Consider the following 22,072-nt stretch of genomic DNA (forward strand, 5'->3'; position numbering starts at 1 on the left):
ACAGAAAACTGTGTCTGCCTTACCCTCCTTTCGGGGGGTCCAGTCCAGCGGGGGGGCTACAGATCAAAACGAAAAGCGATGGTTCCATGCTATCCATGTGGGGTTACATGCCCACCAAGTTTCGTGTACTCCGGTCTTACAGTGTCCCGGGAATCCTTGATGGAAATTTGGACATGCGAAAAAGGGAAAAAAAAAAAGAAAAAGAAAAAATCTGACTAAACCTATATGACCGCCGCTTTGCTGGGCGGCGGTCATAATAAAAGCAAAGCAAGTTAAGCCTTTATATGACCATGTTCTATTTCCAGTGAAATACAACATTGTGTTTTTCACTGGCTTTATAACCTTGTATCTCTTTTTACGACTCCGTGATTTTTCTAAACCAATACTAAAAATGAGGATGCCATGAGGATACGACCTTCAGTTGTACAGGAGAAAAGTAGCCGTATTCTCTGGATAAGGCAGACGTAGGGAGAGTCCACGGGTAAGCCATAGAGGGAAGCATAGAAAAAAATAATGAAGCGATGTTTTGTTGGGTTGGCACTATGTCGAAATAAATCACGTTAGCAGTTTTCTTAGCACTGCTACCAGACAACTTACGGTAACACTTTACTTGACAGTATCGACATAAGAGTGACATGACACTGTCATGACACATGAATCCTAACCCCTAACCCCTAACCCTAAACCTAACCCTAATCCTAACCCTGACTTGTTATGACAAAAACCGAATGTCACTTAATAACAGAAGTGTTATGTCATAAACGTTTATGACCTGTTCATGACACGTTCATGACAGTGTCATGTCACTCTTATGTCGATACTGTCAAGTAAAGTGTAACCCAACTTACTGTGTTTCAGTCCATTTCTTAATGTCTGTCACGTCTGTCACTCAACTGAGGAAGCACAGCACATCAGTCGACCAACAGGAAACGGGATCAAATTGGCTTTACTTGTCTCCATTGAAGTACTACGGAGTGGCTCTGTTCATTTCTTGTTCTTGTATCTATTGTGGTTCTTGTATCTACTGTATTCTTCTATCTAGTTCTTGTATTGATTGCGCCTTCTTGTTGCCTTTGCCCCTAGGCCTACAGTATCATCTGTGTTCTTTAGTTATCTTCCTGTTGTATTTAAGTTCCGGTCTTCCTTGTAGTCTTCCTTGCTTGTCCTTGTGTTAAAGTCATGTTGCCATGTTTCTCATGTTTCTTGTGTAAAGATCCTTTTGAATTTAATTTGTGCACTTTGTCGTGCATTTGGGTCCAACCTCTGCTAGCATCGTGATGGAAGGTGTGTCTTCATGTTTGGTCAGTGTTGGTCAGTTCTGCTGCAGGGTATTTCCTACAGTAAACAGATCCACTCAAGGCATCTCACCTCAGGGCCATCTGGATGTTGGTTGTCATGGGGATAGGGATCTCTGAACATTGTCATGTTATTCACCTCTGTGATAGAAAGGAAAGAAAAAAAGCACAAAGAAATCAAAGAGCAAGTCTGTGACTTTACAAGCCGACAGCAGGTAGGTAACCTCTGGTATTGATCCATGATCCTCTACTACAGAAAAGCACTTTCCAGTGGTTGCTGCTGGTGGGGGGGGGGGGGGGTATTTTTACTGTCAAGTAATTCATGTTTTACTTATTTATTCCTTTTGTAGAAAAGTAAAAGAAAACTTAGACCGAGGTTTGCAACAGCCAACACCTTCTCTTGCTGGCCATTTTTCAAAGAAAGGTGTTAATTGAAAAAGCCTGGTAGTCTAGACAAGGTTGACTTAATTTGCTCTGTTCATCTGTGAGAGCAATTATTGGTCTTTGCAACCATCAAATACCTCTCTTTATATCTCTTTAAACTCCAAAAGCCATCAAATGGGATGGGAGAGATCGCCCATAGATTGATGGAAGTTAAGACGCATCCTGCAAAGTACTTCCCTAAGGCCTCCAGGACCTGAGTCTGCCCTTTAAACATGCCACAACAGCAGGTTTTGGTGCCAGTAAGGCAGGGTATGGGTGTGCTGTGCGATGGCCCTTGGGTTTCTTAACCATAGTTTGACAAATAGAGAAGGAAACCCAGCATGAAAGAGGGCTGGGGAATTATCTTTTCTGCTTGGTTAAACTCCAAAGCGCCCGGGTGCTGGAGTCAATTTCATTAAAACGGTGGCTCACTACATGTGAAGGCAGCGTTATTTTTCTTTATCTGCGTGCTCGGAGACGCTGAGGCGAGGAACCATAGTAATGTTTTCGTAATGCTTAGCTCAGGGAACAGTGCACGCAATTTGTATCTCCACTCCTCTGATGTGTACATTTCTCGCCACCCTGACATAATTTACCCTGACAAAGGTATGCATTTTCTCGCCTTGATAACCTGTTTTTTTTATATATATAAACAGAGACATCTTTCTCTGTTTTTCTCTCTCACACACTGTTGCCACAGAAAGCAAAGTAATCTCAAATAAACTGTTGTGGAGAAGAGGTAAATATGTAGAAAGACAGACAGACACATAGGCAGGTAGACATATAAACACTTACACACTCTCTTACACACGCACACATCCACACATACGCACACATCAACACACTTGAAAACAATTTTTTGCCCTTCAGATTAAATTGTTCACCATTTGTCAAGTGGCTTGTCATGTGTGTCGGTTGCTGTTCGCTGCTTTTTGCCCTCTTGAATGTGTGCCTTCTAAACTTCTTACCCTGCTATGCTCCAGAGCTGCCCCAGTGCCTCAGGGCAGCTCACACTTTTCATTCATCTAGTTTTTATTTGTCTCATTTTATTTGTCTCATTCTGACTTGTAAACAAAGAGAAGGGCATGAAGCAAATCTCCCATGGTACCATTTTCCTCACATGAACCTTCGCCTCTGTTTACCCATGGTTACCTCTGTTTAGCCTTTTAGTAGAAATCACAACGTCCTTGGATGAAGAGAGTTTGTTGTGCTTTAAGGCCTCTGAAAGCCCTTTGTCTACAGTGTCTGGCAATCTGACTGGTGATCTCAGTCTCTCTTAATTTGGTCGTTTAATCATTGCAGGCATCAATTCAGACATGTACAGTATATTATTGCAAGATGCCAATGACATGGATATGTATACGCAAGAAAAAAAAAATTGTAAAAAGAAATTGTATTCGCTTATATAGAGAGAGAATTTTTTGAAAGAATCGGCTAGGCTCCCCCACCAGAGCAGCACACTTATGAAACCATGACTGTCTTTTCCTTTTGGAAAATCTTAAAATCCTCTTTCTTCAGAGGCCTGTTGGACAGGCCCCACACTGTGGGCTCTAAAGACAGAGCAAGATAGCGTGAGAGAGGGAAATAAAGAAAGAGAGAGAAAGACAGAGAGAGAACGAGAGACAGAGAGAGAACGAGAGACAGAGAGAGAACGAGAGAGAGAGAGAGAACAAGAGAGGGAGAAGGAGGAACGAACGAGTAAAATGAGAGGAGTTAATGATCCTCTTCCCCTCCCTTGCCCACGGCTCAAGATCTGGATGTCTTACCGGAGCCTTAATCCTTGAAATCTGCACGGCTTATGAATTTTGAACGCCGGGACCCAAAGAGCCGTGCGCCTCTTCTCCCTTCCTCTGAGCGATTCGGTTTCGAGCGGCGACTCGGCCAACCTCACACACAAACACACACACACACACACACACACACACACACACACACACACACACACACACACACACACACTATCTCTGCTCAGTAGTATCGTCATCTGGACGAGCAACCTTCTGTCCACAGCCTTTAACGCGCCTCTAATGTGTGTAACTGTATAGAGTAGGAATCAGCACATGCTGCAGCTGCGGAATGCGAAAACACAACCTTATTAAACATGACCCCGGGTTGCAGAAAGGTCAAGCTGCATCCCACGCAGAGGCTGAGGCGCACAGGCGGTTTGAACAGGGACCTGCGCTCCATTTATCGATGTTTCCTGGATAGATTTGATGTAATAGCTCTCTTTATTGGTGTTCATATCTTCCTTCTCTTCTTTTTCGTCTCATTTTGTTGTTTCTCGAGGCGCTAATAGTTGGAATGAAAATTGACTCCTGACATTGTGGATATTATATTTTCTGCTGTTTGAGTTATTGCTCATAGTTCAGTGCCATTTTAGTAACAATTCTCTAACCTAGAATGAAGTATTGAATGGAGCTCAGAAGAGTGAACCTGATCTCTGTGCCGGTCAGTGAAACTGGACTGAAAAAAAGGACCCTCTCTCAGACATGGGTGTGTGGCTTTGCATAAATATTAATCTGGGCTTTTCCCAGAAAAAAAAGTTTCTGTTCCTCTGGGATGTGTCAGACGGCTACAGATAGTCCAGATTAGTCCTCCCTCTTTCTTTCACCAGCAAACGCGGAATATCAAAGGCAATCTTTTATAGGATCCCACAGACTGATGTTGTCTGGCCACCCAGAGCTTTTCAGCGTTTTCTCTTCTTCCTTTTATCTCTTCTTCTTCCTTGAGGTCCTTACACGCAGTTTTGCACATAGTCTAATTGCCTCTATTACAGACTCGCTAATAACAGGAGTTCATGTAGCGGGAAGTAGGCTGGCCAGTTCCGGCATGGAGAACAGCCTGATTTTCCCCTGTATGACAAACTGCTTGTGTCAGAGTGCTTACAGCTACGGGCGTGGTTATGTGTGGCCTTCGCTTCACAAAAGACATGTCCTTATTTCTAATGGCTAAGCGGCACAGCAATTTACGGCTGAGGCTGATGTCGAAACGAGGTTGTTTTGATGATCGGCCAACTTAACTGAAGCAGATAAGAGAGAGAGAGAGAGAGAGAGAGAGAGAGAGAGAGAGAGAGAGAGAGAGAGAGAGAGAGAGCGAGAGAGAGAGAGAGAGAGAGAAAAAAAATCATTTTCATGTTAAAAATGTTTACTCTGCCGTTTGGAATGGAGGACACATCCGAACCTCACCGCAACAGATTGAACAGACTGAGTTCTTTTTATCAACACCAGCTTTCGCTTCAAACTCACAAGCTGCCATGTTTCTTCCTGATGCAGAAGACTCAGCTGAGGATAAAAGACCTGTTATTCAAACAAACGAATCTCAGACAGGCTTTTGAATGAAATGAATATCGATCGACACCACATTTGACATGCGTATGCATTTCAAATGCAATCTGTTTTCTGATTCATTGCGTACCATTTGGTTATTATTGTTTATCATTATTATTATTACTATTGGCTACTCAGTCATTTCCACAGGCAAAGACCCATCACAAATAGCTACAATCGTTCAGGGTCAGCCTTCTATGTCACGCTGAAATGACTGTTGGGGTGCTCAATATTTCTGGCCAGGCCCCAAAGCTAACATGTCTAATACCTGTGTCTGGCAGGCAAAATTGGAATCTAATAACCAATGGCATGGTGTCTGACACACTGCCAGTGTTTCTCGTCCAATGGGTGAAGATAAAGCACTCTGATATGATTATGAGCATGGCCAATTAAATTACAGCATGACTGAGGGAGGCTATTTCACAGTCGAGTGAGCACCGGGAAAGATACGAGCACTGGTGTCAACAAGCAAACTTCAGGGCCATTATTCCTACTAATCAGTCGCTTATGGAGTGATGGACATCTTTTTGTCCTCGCGATCACCTTTCTGTGGGTGTTTGATTTTGTTGTTTGCTTTTGTGTGTGATTAACAGTCTCTCTCTCTCTCTCTCTCTCTCTCTCTCTGCCTCTTTCTCCTGTTTTACAGAAATCGACAAAGCTCAAAAAGACGATGGAAAAGAGGACGAGAAGTTTATCGATGTTGTCATCAACAAGAACATGAAGCTCGGACAGAAAATCTTGATACCTGTCAAACAATTCCCCAAAGTAAGTTGGACATCTCGTCTTCTCCTTCAGAGAACCAAGGCTACATTTGCAACCAGAACACTTTCGTCACCCTCTGGACTGGTACTAAAAACAGCTACACTTAGTACCCTTCATCCTTCAAATGTTTTTGGATCATGTGATTAACTCAGTGACATTTACTATGCTGTCCTCAGTCTCTGTGCTTTCATCAGAGTGCCCTCTAATGTGATCTGTGTGGCTATCCAACTGGACTCGATCCCGCGTCCAGAGCACCTGTGCCCCCTGTGTGTCTGTTTGATGCTTAATCTCTTCAAAGCAAAAGCCTATCCTTGACATGCTGTTCACCCGTATGCACAAAGTATAGATCTCCTATCACCCAGCACACAGCATACGGAACACACACACACATCCATAGGCCAACACACACACACACACACACACACACATAACCACACACGCACACACCCACATATAAGAATACACACATGCGCAAAAAACCCATACACCTATAATTTCTGTAGAGATTGTAGTGTTGTAGTGACCTTGATGTGATGTGACCTACACACACACACACACACACACACACACACACACACACACATTATGGTTGCCATGTGTTGCTTAGAGTGGATGTGTGCATATATTCTCCCCTGAAGCACTCCCTTGTGGGCTTCCACAGAAAGGCGGCCTTCATTTGCCAAGGTTCATTTATTTGGATGGTGATTTGCAGACGATGTCTTAATGGATTTCTTTGTTTGCTTGTCTGCTTTTTTCTTCCTCTCTCTCTCTCTCTTTCTCTCTCTCTCTCTCTCTCTCTCTCTTTCTCTCTCTCTATCTGTCTCTCTCTCTTTTGCTTATGTTAATGTCGGTGTTTTCAGCTACGGGGGGGAAATGCACAACAACCAGATAAAAAGAGGCATGGCTTCAGGTGGAGTGGAAGGCTTTATCAAAGACGAAAGGGGAAAGGAAGGCAAGGAGAGATGAGGAAAACAAGAACAAAGCATTGACGACTTTGTACATAATCTCTTTGGAAGAGTTTGTGGTCCCGTGGCTAATTCCATGGAGTTATTTTATAATTCAGGGAATTGGGAGGGGTGGGGCGGGTTCTGGTGCTGGAATATTCAGAGTATGGTTGAGAGAGGGAGAGCTTGCATCAGTCAAATGTTCCAGTGGAGAATATTACAGAACCTTCATCCAAAAACAAACACGTACACACACACATGCATGCGTACACACACACACACACACACACACACACACACACACACACACACACACACACACAGACACACACACACACACACACGCACACACATTAGGAAGATAGGAAGGAGGGAAGGTTGTGGAGCAGATCAAGTGAGGTGGGGGTTGAGTGAGTGACCTTGTTATGTAGAGGGGAGACAGAGACCCATAGCGAAGTGCTAATGTGCATGTTCAGTGGGGAGAGTACAGCATGGAGCGTTGCGGAAGTGTTGAGGGAAGACATGAGGATAGAGCACTGTGGCGTCGCCACGGGGAGGGTGACTTAGAGGCCAGACGCAAACACTGGGCATGCACTCACTCACTGTGTGTGTGTGTGTGAGAGTGAGTGAGTAGTGAGTGAGTGTGTGTGTGTGTGTGTGTGTGTGTCACTCTGTAACCTGCAGCCTACCCTGCCCGCTGCACTTCAGGCGCCTCTTGGTTCTTTGGGCAAGATGCTAAGCTATGCTAGCATTGCTAAAGGAATTAGCCACTCCATGGAGGCAGTCAGACATTGTGGAGAAGTAGAGGTGGAGCTGAGAATTCTCAACCCCTTGATTGCAAAGTCGATATCGACATGTCTGGTGAGAGGGATAATGCACTGACTGAGACCTCTCACTCTCTCACTCTCTCACTCACTCTCTTTCTTGACAGTGACAAGTAGCTCTTGACATTGCATCTAAGCTCCTCAATCTAATGTGACTTCGGGAAGCCGTGGCATTTTCCAAATTGGCACTTTGGCTGCGAAGGTGATACTGAACGGCATGAGCGACTCCACTTCCATGACAAATTAGATGACGACGTTATCGGCACATTAGCACCTGCTATCTTATCAGGGGGTCTCTGACACCGGTGCTAGCGTGAACACAACATTTCCGCAGCCCTCGCCACATGCCATTGCCATATTACTCACTCACTTTCTTTAATGGAAATGGAGAAAAAGGGGTAAAAAGGGTTTTTTTTGGAATGAAGGACTCATTTTTGACTCATTTGTTGTGAATAGGATTTTTGTCAATACCGATTCTTGTTGGGAGAGTTTGTTTCAGTACTGCTTGTAATATCACATCCAATTCAGGTAGAGCAGGCCAGAGGGCAGAGGTGTTGTTTGGCAGCACTAACATCACCTGCACGCCCTGCTTCCTCACCCCCCCCCCCCCCCCCCCCCCCCCACCTCCACCCCCACCAGCCCCGGTTAAGCAGATTCGCTGTGACAGCTTTGATAAGTGGAGCCACTAATACGCTGTTTAGAGGCCTCAGCGAACCACTGAAGGAAGACAAATTCAATTTGTTCTGTCTGACAGGTAGTAGTGGCTGGAGTGATGGCTGCGACCGCAATGGCGTCTCCCACAAGCACACCCCTGGCCCCTCACCACCACCACCACCACATCCAACCCTATACACCCCCATACCACCCTCAGACATCACCTCTTTGACTTGGGCGGTGTTAGGGGGGGGCACTCGACAGCCTCTTCTGGGCACCCGTGCCTGAGACGGCTCAATTCATCTTGAGAAAGTGTGGCGGATCATCAATAAGAATCAGTCAAGGCTGGCAGGGAGAAGGTAGAGTGAGAGACAGAGAGAGAGCGAGAGAGAGAGAAATGAGTTTTCTAATGCCCGTTGGGGTGGGTCTTGAATCTGATGACAATGCCATGCTGTCCCTGAATCCATTATTCAATCACCAGGAAAATGCGACTCCGCAGACATTGTCATTCCGTCAAAAAGAAACACAAGAAACGCCCCGCAACCAACTCTTTTATTCGCCAAACAGAATTTGGCAAACTTTCTGGCAGTGCATTACCAAAACAGTCCACCAGATTATCCAAGTACCCTTCATTTCAATACGTTAGGATGAATACCTCGTAATGATCTTGAACACACATGCTCTCTCTCTCTCTCTCTCTCTCTCTCTCTCTCTGTGCCACCTTGCCCTCGGCACTTGATGAAAGTGTTATTGGCTGAAAGTGAAGCACTGATCAAAGCCTTTTTATCTGAAATGATGGTGTGTGCGTGGAAGACCCCCTCGCCTGTCAAGCGCGCTTCCCGTGCCAGGTGAAGGGTGGCATGGGTTGGGTGGGGATGGCAGTCAGGTGGAAGTGGTGATTGGAGCGGGGGGGGGGGGGGGGGGGGGGGGGGGGGGGGGGTCTCATCTGGAATGGGGCTGGCAGATGGTCCTCCATAATTCAGCGGCACTTTTCAGGGATGGCACCTGAAAATGTCAGACATGCACAACAATCACTTTCACACTCTCTGATCATGAATTATGCACGGGCATTTTCATAATGGCAGCGATCTTTGAAGATTAGGCAAAGACAAAAATCAAGGCACAAAGTATCTCAACCACTATCACAGCACACACTCCATCATAAATCATTCATCTATACTGTATAGAGTATTTATGAATCATTTAAGCAGTGTTTATAAAACATGTATAATCTATCACTGTTGACAGTGTGTTTTTTTTCTGTCATTGTGTCGTCATGTTTGGATTATTAGCACTCAATTTGTAACAAACATTTCATAGGTAAATGATTCATATTCTCTATAGCTGTATAATCTAATCAAGATGTCTTTTGTGTGTCTAATAATCCATCCATCGCTTATTACAATAATCCATCCCCCAAGCATCAGTCATTATTCTTCATTATCTCTGAATAGAGACAAGTAGCTTTTTGGGAGGGCTTTAGGAAACTCCTTGAAGGAGCACCCAAGCTGCTTGTTGCAAGGACCTTGTTGTGGTTGGATATTTTAGGCTGTCGTGCTTGTTGAGTCCTCCAACTCCCATCTGCTTTAATCTGTGTCCGTAGCTTAAGTTCTCATCGAGGACAAGCTTGCTCTGTTTTGTCGGGGAAATGGAAGATGCCTCCAAAGCGACGACCTCCAGACAAAAGGCATCGCAATCGAGCGGCGCGAACAGGAGGGACATTTAGGGAAGAGAGAGTTTGCAGAGCTCTCCGTCGACTGAGAGACTTTTCAGTCATTGATCAGCATGATGGAAGAACAGACAGAGAGAGAGAGTGAGAGAGAGAGAGACAGAGAGAGAGATGGAAGAAGAGGGGACATTTACAGACGAGTACAAAAAGGGAAGAACATTATTTTTTGCATATGGATGAGATGTGCTATGCTTTTTAAGCTTTCAAGTTTTCTTTCGTGGGCTTTGCATACTTTAACGTGATGCAAAAGAGACACCTTAGAAGCGGATTATGGCAAGCGAAGACAAAGGAAAAGTTAACGGAGAAGCAGGGAGCTAATTTCCCAGAGTGCCTCTGTGTCAAAGGGTGGGGGTTTTGTTTCCAGCGCTTTCCCCCGCATCACCTCCCTTTGCAATTCTGCCAGCAGAACCTGAGAGGAATAAGCCACCCTGATACAGAGCTCCTTCTCAAAGTGTGCACATAATCGCCTACACACACACACACACACACACACACACACACACGCACACACACACAGAGTTACACAGTAACACTAACTCCAAGGCAACTCATAACACACCGACAGAGAGAGAGAAAGAGAGAAAGTGTCACAATAACTCCAATGTTATTTATGCATCAAACACATGCACATACACACACGCACACACACACACACGCACACACACACGCACACACACACACACACACACACACACACACACACATTCTCGTGTGTGTGGAGTCGTGGTTCTTAACCTCCAAATGAGAGTTCTCTCCGTCTCCGTCTCCCTCACACAGCGCTTCAGAATGCTTTTCATCCCGTTGTCGGGGACGACGCTGTGCTTACCTCAGCAGGATCGCGGCCCGCCCGTTCCCCCCTGAAGCCAGGCCATTGCCGTGGAGACGCTTTAATGCATGCTGGAAATGATGAAAAGATGTTAGATGTGTGCCTCTCTCCCACCCCCTTCGGTTAGGTGTGATTAATGTCCCCCCCCCACCTTTCCATCGGTGTTTCCAGACTTTTTAATCATTCACATCGCCTGCACCAACTTCCTCTCCTTCTTTTTCTTCTCCTTCTTCAGCACTCTCTCCTTCTCTCCTCTGTTTCTGGATCTCATTCTCTCTCCATCTCTCTTGTTCTCGGTTTCTTTCTCTCTCACTCACTCAGACCCCACCCCCACCCCTACACACAGACACTTGCACACACACACACACACACACACACACACACAGGCACACTCATCGTTTTCAAACTCATACCGTTCTCCATATATTTTCCCCCACGGCACCGCATCACTCTCCTCCCTGTGCCCACCATTTACCCTGTCATGTATTCAAGCTGGCTTGGGTACTTGCCTCTGTCTGAGGTTGAGTGTATCCCATGCCGTGTGCTACCCCTGTTTACTAAAGTCACATACATATCCATGAGCAGAGTGTGACCTGCTCGCACACTGTTAAGCACCCTGTTAAATGCGCCCCATACATAACACATTACGATCAGAGAGCATGCATTAGAGGCAGTCGTCCGTAGGGTGATTAAGGATCAACATTAAATCGCTCTCTTTCAGTCATTTACGGGCATTATGTCCCACTTAGACATAAGCCTCGAGGAGGCCCGCACTCTCAATCTGCCTGTAAATAACCATGCTCTCCATCAAATAAATAAATACCGATGCTGGCCTAAATGCCATTCCAATATCTGGAGCTTACAGTATACTGTATGTATTATGAGGTGTCTCCCTCCACAGACAGATGTACAGTGCATGGACAGCATTCACCATTGTCATTTAGGATATTTGTTAGTCTTTTTTTTCCATTTACAATATGTTACTAGCTCCTGCAATCGCAAACTGATTTATGTTGCAAAGAGAGAGGAATAGACAGTGCTGAACAGAAAAACAGGAATATCTGAAAAGTCCAAAACATCATGTAGTGTTTATAGTTATAGTACCTAGCTTAGCCCTGTTTGTGATATCAGGGCACAGACGATCGAAAGTATCAGCGAGTACATCCTGGCATATATTGGATGTTCTAAATGTTCTAGTAGAGTTGGGGAACTTGAGGATACAGTCTGATTTTGAGGAAAGTTTATGATGTTTATGAAGTATGAGATGTATCTTTGAATGAGCATGAATAGCAATAGGTCCCTCTGGATATTCCCTACAGATGTTGGAGTGTTTCTAAGATTGGATATTAAACAATAGGAATATTCTATCTCTCCCTACAGGCTACAGCTAAGTTTGTTCCAAGTGGCTTGTAGACCCAATAGGAGAGCATATTTCAGCCACATCTTACTGCTAAATGATTTGATGAGCATTACTTTTTTCCTCCCTCACTCCCTCTTTCTCTCTCTCTCTGTCTCTGACTCTCTGTGTCTCTGACTCTCTCTCTCTCTCTGTGTCTCTCTCTGTGTGTGTCTCTCTCTCTCTCTCTCTCTCTCTCTCAATTCAATTCAAATATGCTTTATTGGCATGACAAATCATAATTACAAAATGATTACATTTTTGAAAAATTACAAAAAAGTAAATAAGGTAACACTTTATTTTAATGTGTCGCTGTTACAGTGTACTTACCTAATTAGGTACAGTGGTACAACCTGTGTAACAACATGTACTATCAGGTACTATCATTGTACTTGCATAATGTATTTGTGGGTACCTACATATAGTTGTTACATTGTAATACTGAGTGCTTTTACAAAACTTTGCCAATTTGCCTAAATTTTCATCAGAGGCAAAGAGCTGACCTGAGACCTGCTGGATGGGGTAAATCGGGTCATGATAGATTTGATATACAAAGCATGCTTAGCTCCAGTCAAGACCTCATCGTCTTCAGTGTACATGTAACAGCTGTGCTGCTACAACCTTGTACTCTTTGATACAGTGGAATAAACTGGAACAGGTGTTGTCTTGGAACAGGTCTACTAATTCACATGTACTGTGTGGTGTAACAGCAGACATGTTTCAACACATCAATTACAGGATGCATGACATCATTGACAGGATGTATATAATATGTCCATGTAAGTACTTAACTGGTACACTTTATTTTAATGGGTTTATTCCACTGTACCAAAAGAGTAATAAATGTGTACCAACACAGTTGATACATGTACTACAGTATGTAGGGTAATGGCAGACATATTCCAAGACACCAATGACACAACATACATGTAATATGTAATTGTAAGTACTTAACTGGTACACTTCATTTTAATGGGTTTATGCCACTGTATCAAAGAGCAATAAGTGTGTACCAACACAGTTGATATATGTACTATGTAGTGAATTATGTTCCAAGACATTGAATCTTCGATCTCAAAGAATTTTGGATATATAGATTGGAATTTTGGATAGAAGTTGGAGCGTATTTCTTTGTAGTTAGGGCAGCTAGTGAGGAAGTGTAATTCTGACTAATTTTTTTTTTTTTGTCACAGTTCACACAAAGTCTGTTTTCTTTAGGCAACCAGGTTTGCCTGTGTCTGCCTGTTTCTATTGCCAGACAGTGATTGCTAAGCCTGTATCTAGACATTGTTTTTCTCAAGTTGGTGTCTCTTACAATTGTCAAGTATTTTGCTAATTGATATTCCCTGTTAAGAGTCAAATAACTTTGTAGTTTACTTTGTTTGGTAACACTTTACTTGATGGGTGAGTTCATAACACATTCATAGCAGCTGTCATAAACTGCACATAAAGCATTCATGACTCATGAAACAGACATGACTCAACATTCATACCAAACCTTTTATGAATGTGGAAGACAGAACGATGACAACTTGTCAAAATAAAAGCCGCAAAGCAGCATTGCCGTTTAGAGCCAATATTTTGTAAATATTTCATGAATATCGAAGTCTACATCGAATGTCACTTTACTATACAAGTTGTTAAGTATTCATAATCACTGAATTTAACACTGGGAGGTAAACTAGCCTACATTCAGCTGACCCGTATTTGTGTAACCTGGAACGGTTGGACATTCCCAGTAGCAAAAGATGAGAAATCATCTGCAAAGGTATCATAAAACAAATACATTTTTATGAAACAAAAATTATTTGCTTGACCATGTTCTGTCTTTTTGGCACTGGAGTAGCCCATTGACTCAGATGTGACGTGATCAGGTAAGAGGTTCGGAACAAAAACGGCAATGCTGCTTTGCAATTGTTGGACTTTTATTTTGACACATTTTTGTCGTTCTGTCTTCCACATTCATGAAAGGTTTGGTATGAATGTTGAGTCATGTCTCATGAAACAGTCATGAATGCTTTATGTGCAGTTTATGACAGCTGCTATGAATGTGTAATGAACTCACCCGTCAAGTAAAGTTATACCCTTTGTTTTTCTGTTGTTTTTGTCCAGTATGTGAGATATTTTTCTTTCTGGGTGTTGATAATTTGGTTGGTATTTATTCTTTCAAGAGGGGTGCCAGTGTCCTGAGGCTGAATAGTGATGTTAGTTCCATTGGTTGTTTCTTGCTGGAGCCTATGGACCAACTGGATGAGGGGACTCCTTTTCAGTGTTCAATTCTTGGCTCTTTAAGGCTTTGAAGTGATAGGATGTGGGGTCGCTTGTTTTTAAATGTTGCCAGAATTTGATGGCTCTCTTTTCAATTTTTAGAAGGAGGGGGAACTGGCCGAGTTCTGCCCTGCATGCATTAGTTGGTGTTTGTTTCTGCATTTTTAGAATCTTCCTGCAGAATTCTGCATGCAGGGTTTCAATTGGATTTTTGTCCCATTTTTCAAAATCGTGATTTGATTGACCCCACACTTCACTGCCATATAGAGCAATGGGCTCAATAACCGATTGGAATATTTTGAGCCTAATTCTGATTGGTATTTTAATATTAATAGATTTTTTTATGGCATAGAAAGCCCTTCGTGCTTTTTCTTTCAACTCACTCACAGCCAAGCTGAAGTTTCCGTTAGAACTGATTTTCAATCAAGTTGTGTTTGTTTCCCTGGCAATTTGTTCTCTTTTTGAATGTTAATACTTTAGTTTTTTTTGGTGTTTATAGCCAGTGCCCAAGTCTGGCAGAATTTTTGCAGTACATCTAGGTTCTGCTGCAGGCCCTCTGCTGTTGGAGATAGCAAAACCAGATCATCTGCAAATAAAAGAAATTTGATTTCGGAATCATGAAGGCTGAGGCCAGGTGCTTTTGATTTTTCTAGTTGGTTTGCCAATTCATTGATATAGATGTTGAAGAGAGTTGGTGAGAGTGGACAGCCTTGCCTCACGCCCCGCCCTTGAGTGAAGTATAGCTGGTTTGCTTATTTCCAATTTTAATTGTGCATTTATTGTTCGAATACGTTGTTTTTATTATGCTGTATGTTTTGCCTCCAATACCACTGTCAATTAGTTTCGAGAGTAGACCTTCATGCCAAATCGAAAGCTTTTTCAAAGTCTTTTTCAAAGTCTTTTTCAAAGTCTCTCTCTCTCTCTCTCTCTCTCTCTCTCTCTCTCTCTCTTACTCTCCTCAGTGCTCTTTACTGTGGGGACCAGCCCATTGGAAATGTTTGGAAAGGCTAGCGTTATGGTGTAAGAATCCCAGTTGGAGTGAGACGGTGAGATCACGTCTCCACTGACTGCTGAGAGCCAGCATCACTTCCTTCAGGTGGAGGAGGCCCGCATCTAACAATTCAGTAATCAGAGAACCACCACTCGGGGGGGAAATCGAACCCTTGATTTAAGACTGATGTAATGTAACAGAAGAGGCCATGATTGCCAAAGTTAACAGCAAACGATAAAAAAGAAAAGCAAAAGAAAAAAACTGTTGTTCTTGTTGCTCTAGCAACTCCAAGGTCACAAATTAATTTGCGAGGCAGCAGTCTCCAGAAATGTAGGTCTACTTCTCCCTCTGTGCTCTGGTAGTTGCTTTGGGTAAAACTGTTCTCTTGACAAGAAACACAAGAGCGGAGGGTTCTGGGCAGAGTCGCATTAAAAAGTACATGCAGAATCTCAAACGATGACCCGAGGGTGGTCAGAGATTCTCTGTCCAAAGTTAGATGATTTTGCAGTGATTTGACTAACAACAGGCTTTAATGAGTTTGTGCCTTAAGGTGCGCTTTTATGAAAGTGTAATGGAAAGCTAGTTTTGTGGGGTTTCAGGGGGCAGTGTGAAAGGTTGCGTGTTTAATTTACTTTGGCTAAAGGGAGGACTCTGAGTACACTATATGCAAAGCAGACATTCATGTGGAAGACGAAGAACCAACAATACCTGTCTCCTCATACAATGTAAATGTCCAGTGATTTTGTTTTTGTCACAGTATAAGTATATGTATATATACTGTTTTGATCTCGTGAGGGAAATTTGGTCTCTGCATTTATCCCAATCTGTGAATTAGTGAAACACACTCAGCACACAGTGAACACACAGTGAGGTGAAGCACACACTAATCCCGACGCAGTGAGCTGCCTGCTACAGCGGCGTTCTGGGAGCAGTGAGGGGTTAGGTGCCTTGCTCAAGGGCACTTCAGCCGTTCCTACTGGTCACGGTTACAAGTCCGAAGCGCTAACCAGTAGGCCACGGCTGCCCCAGTAGTGCTTGTATAACAAACTCCAATAATTACCGGTATATTAATTATTATTAGTTATGAATAAATATTAGTATTAATTGCACAAAAAGATATTAAAAGATATATAAGTGCCTCAATTCCTCGCACTGGCAGAAGGGTTGCAGACGCCCGCTATTAATAGCCCATATGGAAAGCAGGCCCAAGTTACAGTCAGTAAATATTATCCCAGATGTGTATTTACACGAGGGTGTGTGTGTGTGTGTGTGTGGGGAGGGTAAACAACAGGTGTCTTGTCTTTGTAATGGTAAAAGGGAATAACGCCCTTTCCTCTCACTCTATTTGTTTACTGTAGGTATCACACCCTCACTGGGGTATTTAAATATTCACCACCCGGAGCGTAACATGCTATTCCCATGTGCGCTAGGCAGCATATCATTGTATATCACCTCTAGTGTTAATTTCGTCAGACCAGACGAGAGGAAATATGTTCGTCAACAACCTTTTTTTCATGACTAAGACAAGACGATGACGAGACGGCAGTAATGTCCTGAAACACTGACTAAGACTATCTTAAGATGCATTATTGTTGACGAAAAAAGACGAGACTAAAATGTTTTGCATGAAATAAAAACTAAGATAAAATCTCTCTTCATTTTCGTCTACAAAATGAGAAGACAATATCTAGCTGTTATGTTTTCAAAATATTCCGAATGAGTTCATACGCAACATCTTTCCTGTAGGCTAATCTACGTGTTGTTGCTGCAACCCTGTGGCTGCAACACGAAACTACATGGAACAAGAACACTGGAGATTTCTGCAAGCTAACTACCTAAGCTTTATGCTACAATGCTACATACCCAGAAGTTGAAGCTTCTCTCATACAAATTAACATCCCCCAGAATGTCCATACGAAAATGTTCATCATGTAATGTCAACTATTTAACTAGTTAGACTGATGATGCAAAGTTTGCTAGCAAGTAAGCTAATATGGAAAGTTCGCTAGCAAGTTAGCTATGGCTAAGATGGAGAGTCTGTTTGGGGAATGTGTTGTGTTTGGGCGCATATCGCCATCTAGCGAGGTGGAGTAAAACATTAATACTTTGGCCTATGACAGTGTTTCTCAAACTTTTTCAGTTTCAGGACCACTTAACTAACCCTAGCCAAAAAAAAAAAAAAAAAAAAAGATTAGACCTACTTCAACAGTAGCCTATAATTAGTCTACACAATAGGCCTACTCACTGAACCACCTTGCTTATTGTCTTTGCACTTTGCTTATTGTGTGAATTCATACTGTATGATTTAAACTGGCATATCTTACATAGCAGTGTTGCAGAACTGTTTTTACATACAAGTTGGTTCAATATTGCAAACAACTCATCTATATTATATTTTACCACGTCTGCTCGCGGACTACTTGGGATAGCTTGCGGACCACCCCGGACCACACTTTGAGAAACACTGGTCTACGAATATGACAGTGGTCCATCTTTTACTGTCTATGGTCAAATCCCAGCCGAGCTATAACTGTAGCTCGACTTACCTGTGCATGTAAACATACTGACTGACAAAAAATCAGAATGAGTAATTATAACAGACGAGTAGCCCTGTGGACACACAATATTGTTGGAAAATTGAGATGTGTGAAACACTATTTGACTCAAATGGTAATCAGAAATAATTTGTTATAAAAAAAAGACTAAAATGTGTTGACTAAAACTGACTAAGACTAAGATACCTTTAGTTTTCTTTTGACTAACAAAAATGATATTTGAATGACTAAATATGACAAAGACTAAAAAGGACATTTCGTCACAAGACTAAGACTAAATTAAAAATAGGTGACAAAATTAACACTAACCTCTACACTGTTTGTTTGCATTGGATTTGTTGCTGCACTGGATGCATGTGTGTGTCACATTTGTTTTAACTGAAAGGGGAACACTGCCATATACGTGGAAAATATGTGAATATGGCAGTCTCAGCACCTCATGTAGGTCAGCAGATCGGTCCCAAGAGTTGTGCTCTCACAGCATCCAGTGCTGGCATGGACATGGCCGTTCATGATGACTTCACTGGTCAGCAAGAGAGCATTTTTCTGTCTTTTTTCTCTCTCTCTCACTCTCTCTCTCTCTCTCTCTCTATCTCTCTCTCTCTCTGTCTCTCTCTGCCATGGTTAATTAATGGCCTGAAGGGCAGATTGAGACAGCAGCACAACTCACCTTTAAGAGGTACCCGTGAACAGATAAGTGTGGCATCCTCTTCCTCTATCCACTCTATGTCATTCTAACACTACTTGTGTCTCTCCTTCTTCTCCACATGCTCATCCTTTCTTTCTTTCTTTTTTCCCCTCAAATTCTCCCTCACTCTCTCCAGCACTCTTTATCTTTTCTTATTTATCTCTTCACGCTTTCCTCTGTTTTCGGTTTCTCTCTCTCTCTCTCTCTCCGTCTTTCTCTCTCTTCCACTGACTTACAGAATCCAGTTGTGCCTGTGTGATTTATTCCGCTCGTGAAATCTTGAGTGGAAGTTCAGCGAAGACTGCTGTGTTCAGCCTTACACTCCTCTTGTCTGTGGATAAAACAGTGCTTTGTTTGACAGTCTGGTTAAGAAGGGTGGATGTTTAGATGTTGCAGACATTCATATGTGTGAATAAGTCATGGAATGAAGTTGATAATTGCATAAGGAATATAGAATCCATATGGTTTATTAAGTTTTTTATAGAGGGTCTCCAAGGACTCGACAATGTAAACGACATGCAAGTACAGAGAAGTATGCTTCGAAATATGCTTGATTGAACAAATCACTGTCAACAACAGACAGTGTTTCTCTCATTAAAAGAGAGATGGGGATGGAGGTAGCCGCTAATGGTCTTTTTCATCCCAAGAACACATGCTGGGAGTTCTCATTATGTGACTGGGTTGTACTCAAATGAACTGATTTGATTTCCCTGGTCTCTGGCACCTCCGCTGTAGCAGTCAATCACTGAAGCTAACACTTTCTCCTCCTCTTCCTCCTCTTCCTCATCTCATTGCAGTTCAACTTTGTGGGCAAACTGCTGGGCCCGCGCGGGAACTCGTTAAAGCGGCTACAAGAAGACACACTCACAAAGATGTCAATTCTCGGCAAAGGATCCATGAGAGACAAAGAGAAGGTAACCGGCCCCGGCCTGCTGTCTGCTTGTTTTGTTTGATGTGCTTGTTGTCTTTCTCTCTTTCTCTCTTTCCCTCTATGTCTTTCCTTTTCAATCAGTCATCTTCAGTCAAGCTCAACACACTCTCTTTGTCCCTCTCAAGCGATGGTCCTGTTGTTCTCTCACACACTGTATATATGCTCAGATGCTCATATCCTTCTAATGATCTCTCTCTTACAATATTTCTGTCAGATGTTCTCTCTTTTTCTTTCTTTCTTTCTTTCTTTCTTTCTTTCTTTCTTTCTCTCTCTCTCTCTCTCTCTCTCTCTCTCTCTCTCTCTCTCTCTCTCTCTCACCCACCACCACCCCCACAGCATCTCATTCTCATTCTCTGGGGGCTCTCTGCTTGACCATTCTGCTTGTCATATAGCAGACTGCGAGAGAAGCCCCCTCCCCTTCGGTGATGGACGCAGGCATGTGGTCGGCGGGGGAGGTTAGCGATGTGATTTTTCTCCTCGGCGAGGCTTTGTCACTAGTGATTTGTCGGCCTGCTGATTGTGCTGCGTGCCCCTTATGTACGCTGGCGGCGGCACCGCTGCCCCCCACTCCCCCCCCCCCCGATCGCCAAGTGCTGCGCTACGTCCCCCGATCAATGGGGCCTCTGATGACAGATTGCGCCGCTATGTGCGCTGTGCGCTGGAAGGATCGCCTGTCGCCGCCAGGCTGCTGGTGTAAGCAGACGCCCCCCTAAAAAACACCGCAGAGCCCCAGAGGTGCTGACACCTCTCTCTCTCTCTTTGTGGCCAGGAGGGGCCACTCCATATCTTAGTCTCATAGCGCCAGGATATGGATACTCCGACAACCTTCCCTCACACAAGTCTGAATGTGTCTAGATAAGAAGAAGGAGGAAGAAAAAGAAGCTCATTTTTGTAGCAAGAGCATCAATATAGAGAAAGGGAAGCACAGCATATCAAGTGAGGGACGGCTTATGAATACTTTCCCCCAAAAAATAAATAAATAAATAAAACTCAACAACGTCAATATGACTTCCTATATTCTGACTGATTCAAGGATATGTCAGGGTCAGTAGAAGATTTGAGGAGCAGAACAGAAGATGTAGAGAATCCAAACTGCACGTGCTTGAAGCCCCTATACTGGTCAAGCCCTTATAGGAGAAAACACAGAAAATATTTAACACGTGTCAGGTGCCAGTGTTGGCGGTTGCGATGCTCCATGTGTAATGCTCTGTATATTCTGAGCCTCTTCTACAGTATATGGAACGAGTATATTGATCAGATGTTTCAGGCTTATGTCAGGATTCAGAGAGTCCAGGGAGATGTGATGGAATCATAAGGACAGCGGCGAAGCTGACTGACCCTCTCTGTGTTAATAGGCCTGAAGTAGGATGGGGTATATGGAGAGTGTATGGAGTAGAGATGAGCACAAACACAGGCATTGATTGGGATCTCTATTATAACATCTCCAAGGCCTTTGTGTGCCTATACTCTAGTGTTCCCATATATCTACTGTATGTAGCCTACTTAATCAGATGGAATGGTCAGTTGCAGTTGCACATGATTGGTGAATGTTGAAGAGAACTGGTTGAACATTCTCTAAACCCTAATAGTGTTTTATGGACAGGTCTTCAGGTGTCAACACGTTAAGCCAGTCAGAAATATGTCAAAGGTTTTTGGACCCCAAATGTTGGCACCATCAACTCCAGAATTATTGGCACCTTTGGTAAAGTTGACTAAAAACAGATATAAAAAAATATCTTTTGATTTATTGTAATCTCACAATGAAAACAATGAGGAAAAGTCCAATCTTTAAGGGAAGCAAATGTATTCTGAGAAAAAGAAATATTATGAAGGAATACTATTGTTAACAAAAACATGTTGCCCACAATTATTGGCACCCCTAGAAAATCTCCTACTCCATCCAAAAGTAGGGAATGGAGTATGATATTTATTTTTGCGGAGAGAATGTGCAGGACTGGGCGGTGGTCATACTTCATCCAGATCAAAACAAAAATGCTTTACTGAACACAAAATCAAGCTTAGGCCTTTGTCATCTCAATCCCCTGATCTAAAGTCTGTAGAAAAACAGTGGGGTGGGTCAAAGAGGAGAATGCACAAGTATGGACCTAGGAATCTGGATGATCTGGGGAGATTTTGTAAAGGCAAATGGTCTAAAATCTCTTGCTTTGTATTCTCCAACTTTATGGGGTCTCATAGGAGAATATTACAAGGTGTTATATTGGAAAAGGGAGGCTTAAAAAGGTTTTACAAGCAAGGGTGCCAATAATTGTGAGCGATGTGTTTTTTTTATATTTATTTCTTTATGGAATTTTCCTTTTTTCTCATAATTAATTTGCTTCCCTTCAAGGTTGGATTTTTCCTCATTGTTTGCATTGTGAGATTACGATAAATCACCAACAGATTTTATAGCTGTTTTTAGTCAACTAGCAGAGGTGCCAATAATTCTGGAGGGTACTGTAT

General features: G+C 43.0%; 1 protein-coding gene across 3 annotated transcripts in view; it reads left to right on the top strand.

The window, feature by feature from the left end:
- Positions 1 to 22,072, top strand: part of khdrbs3 (KH domain containing, RNA binding, signal transduction associated 3) — a 152,098-nt gene that overhangs the window by 81,826 nt on the left and 48,200 nt on the right. For all 3 annotated transcript variants that reach the window (XR_006026143.1, XM_042076819.1, XM_042076818.1), the window contains exons 2-3: positions 5,691 to 5,809; positions 19,479 to 19,595. Coding sequence is in view for 2 of the 3 variants with exons in the window: in XM_042076819.1 (XP_041932753.1) it covers positions 5,691 to 5,809; positions 19,479 to 19,595 (236 nt within the window). In the remaining variant the exon portion in view is untranslated. The remainder of the gene's footprint in view (positions 1 to 5,690; positions 5,810 to 19,478; positions 19,596 to 22,072) is intronic.

Source organism: Alosa sapidissima, chromosome 21 (genome assembly GCF_018492685.1).
Source record: "Alosa sapidissima isolate fAloSap1 chromosome 21, fAloSap1.pri, whole genome shotgun sequence".
Classification (NCBI taxonomy): Eukaryota; Metazoa; Chordata; class Actinopteri; order Clupeiformes; family Clupeidae; genus Alosa; species Alosa sapidissima.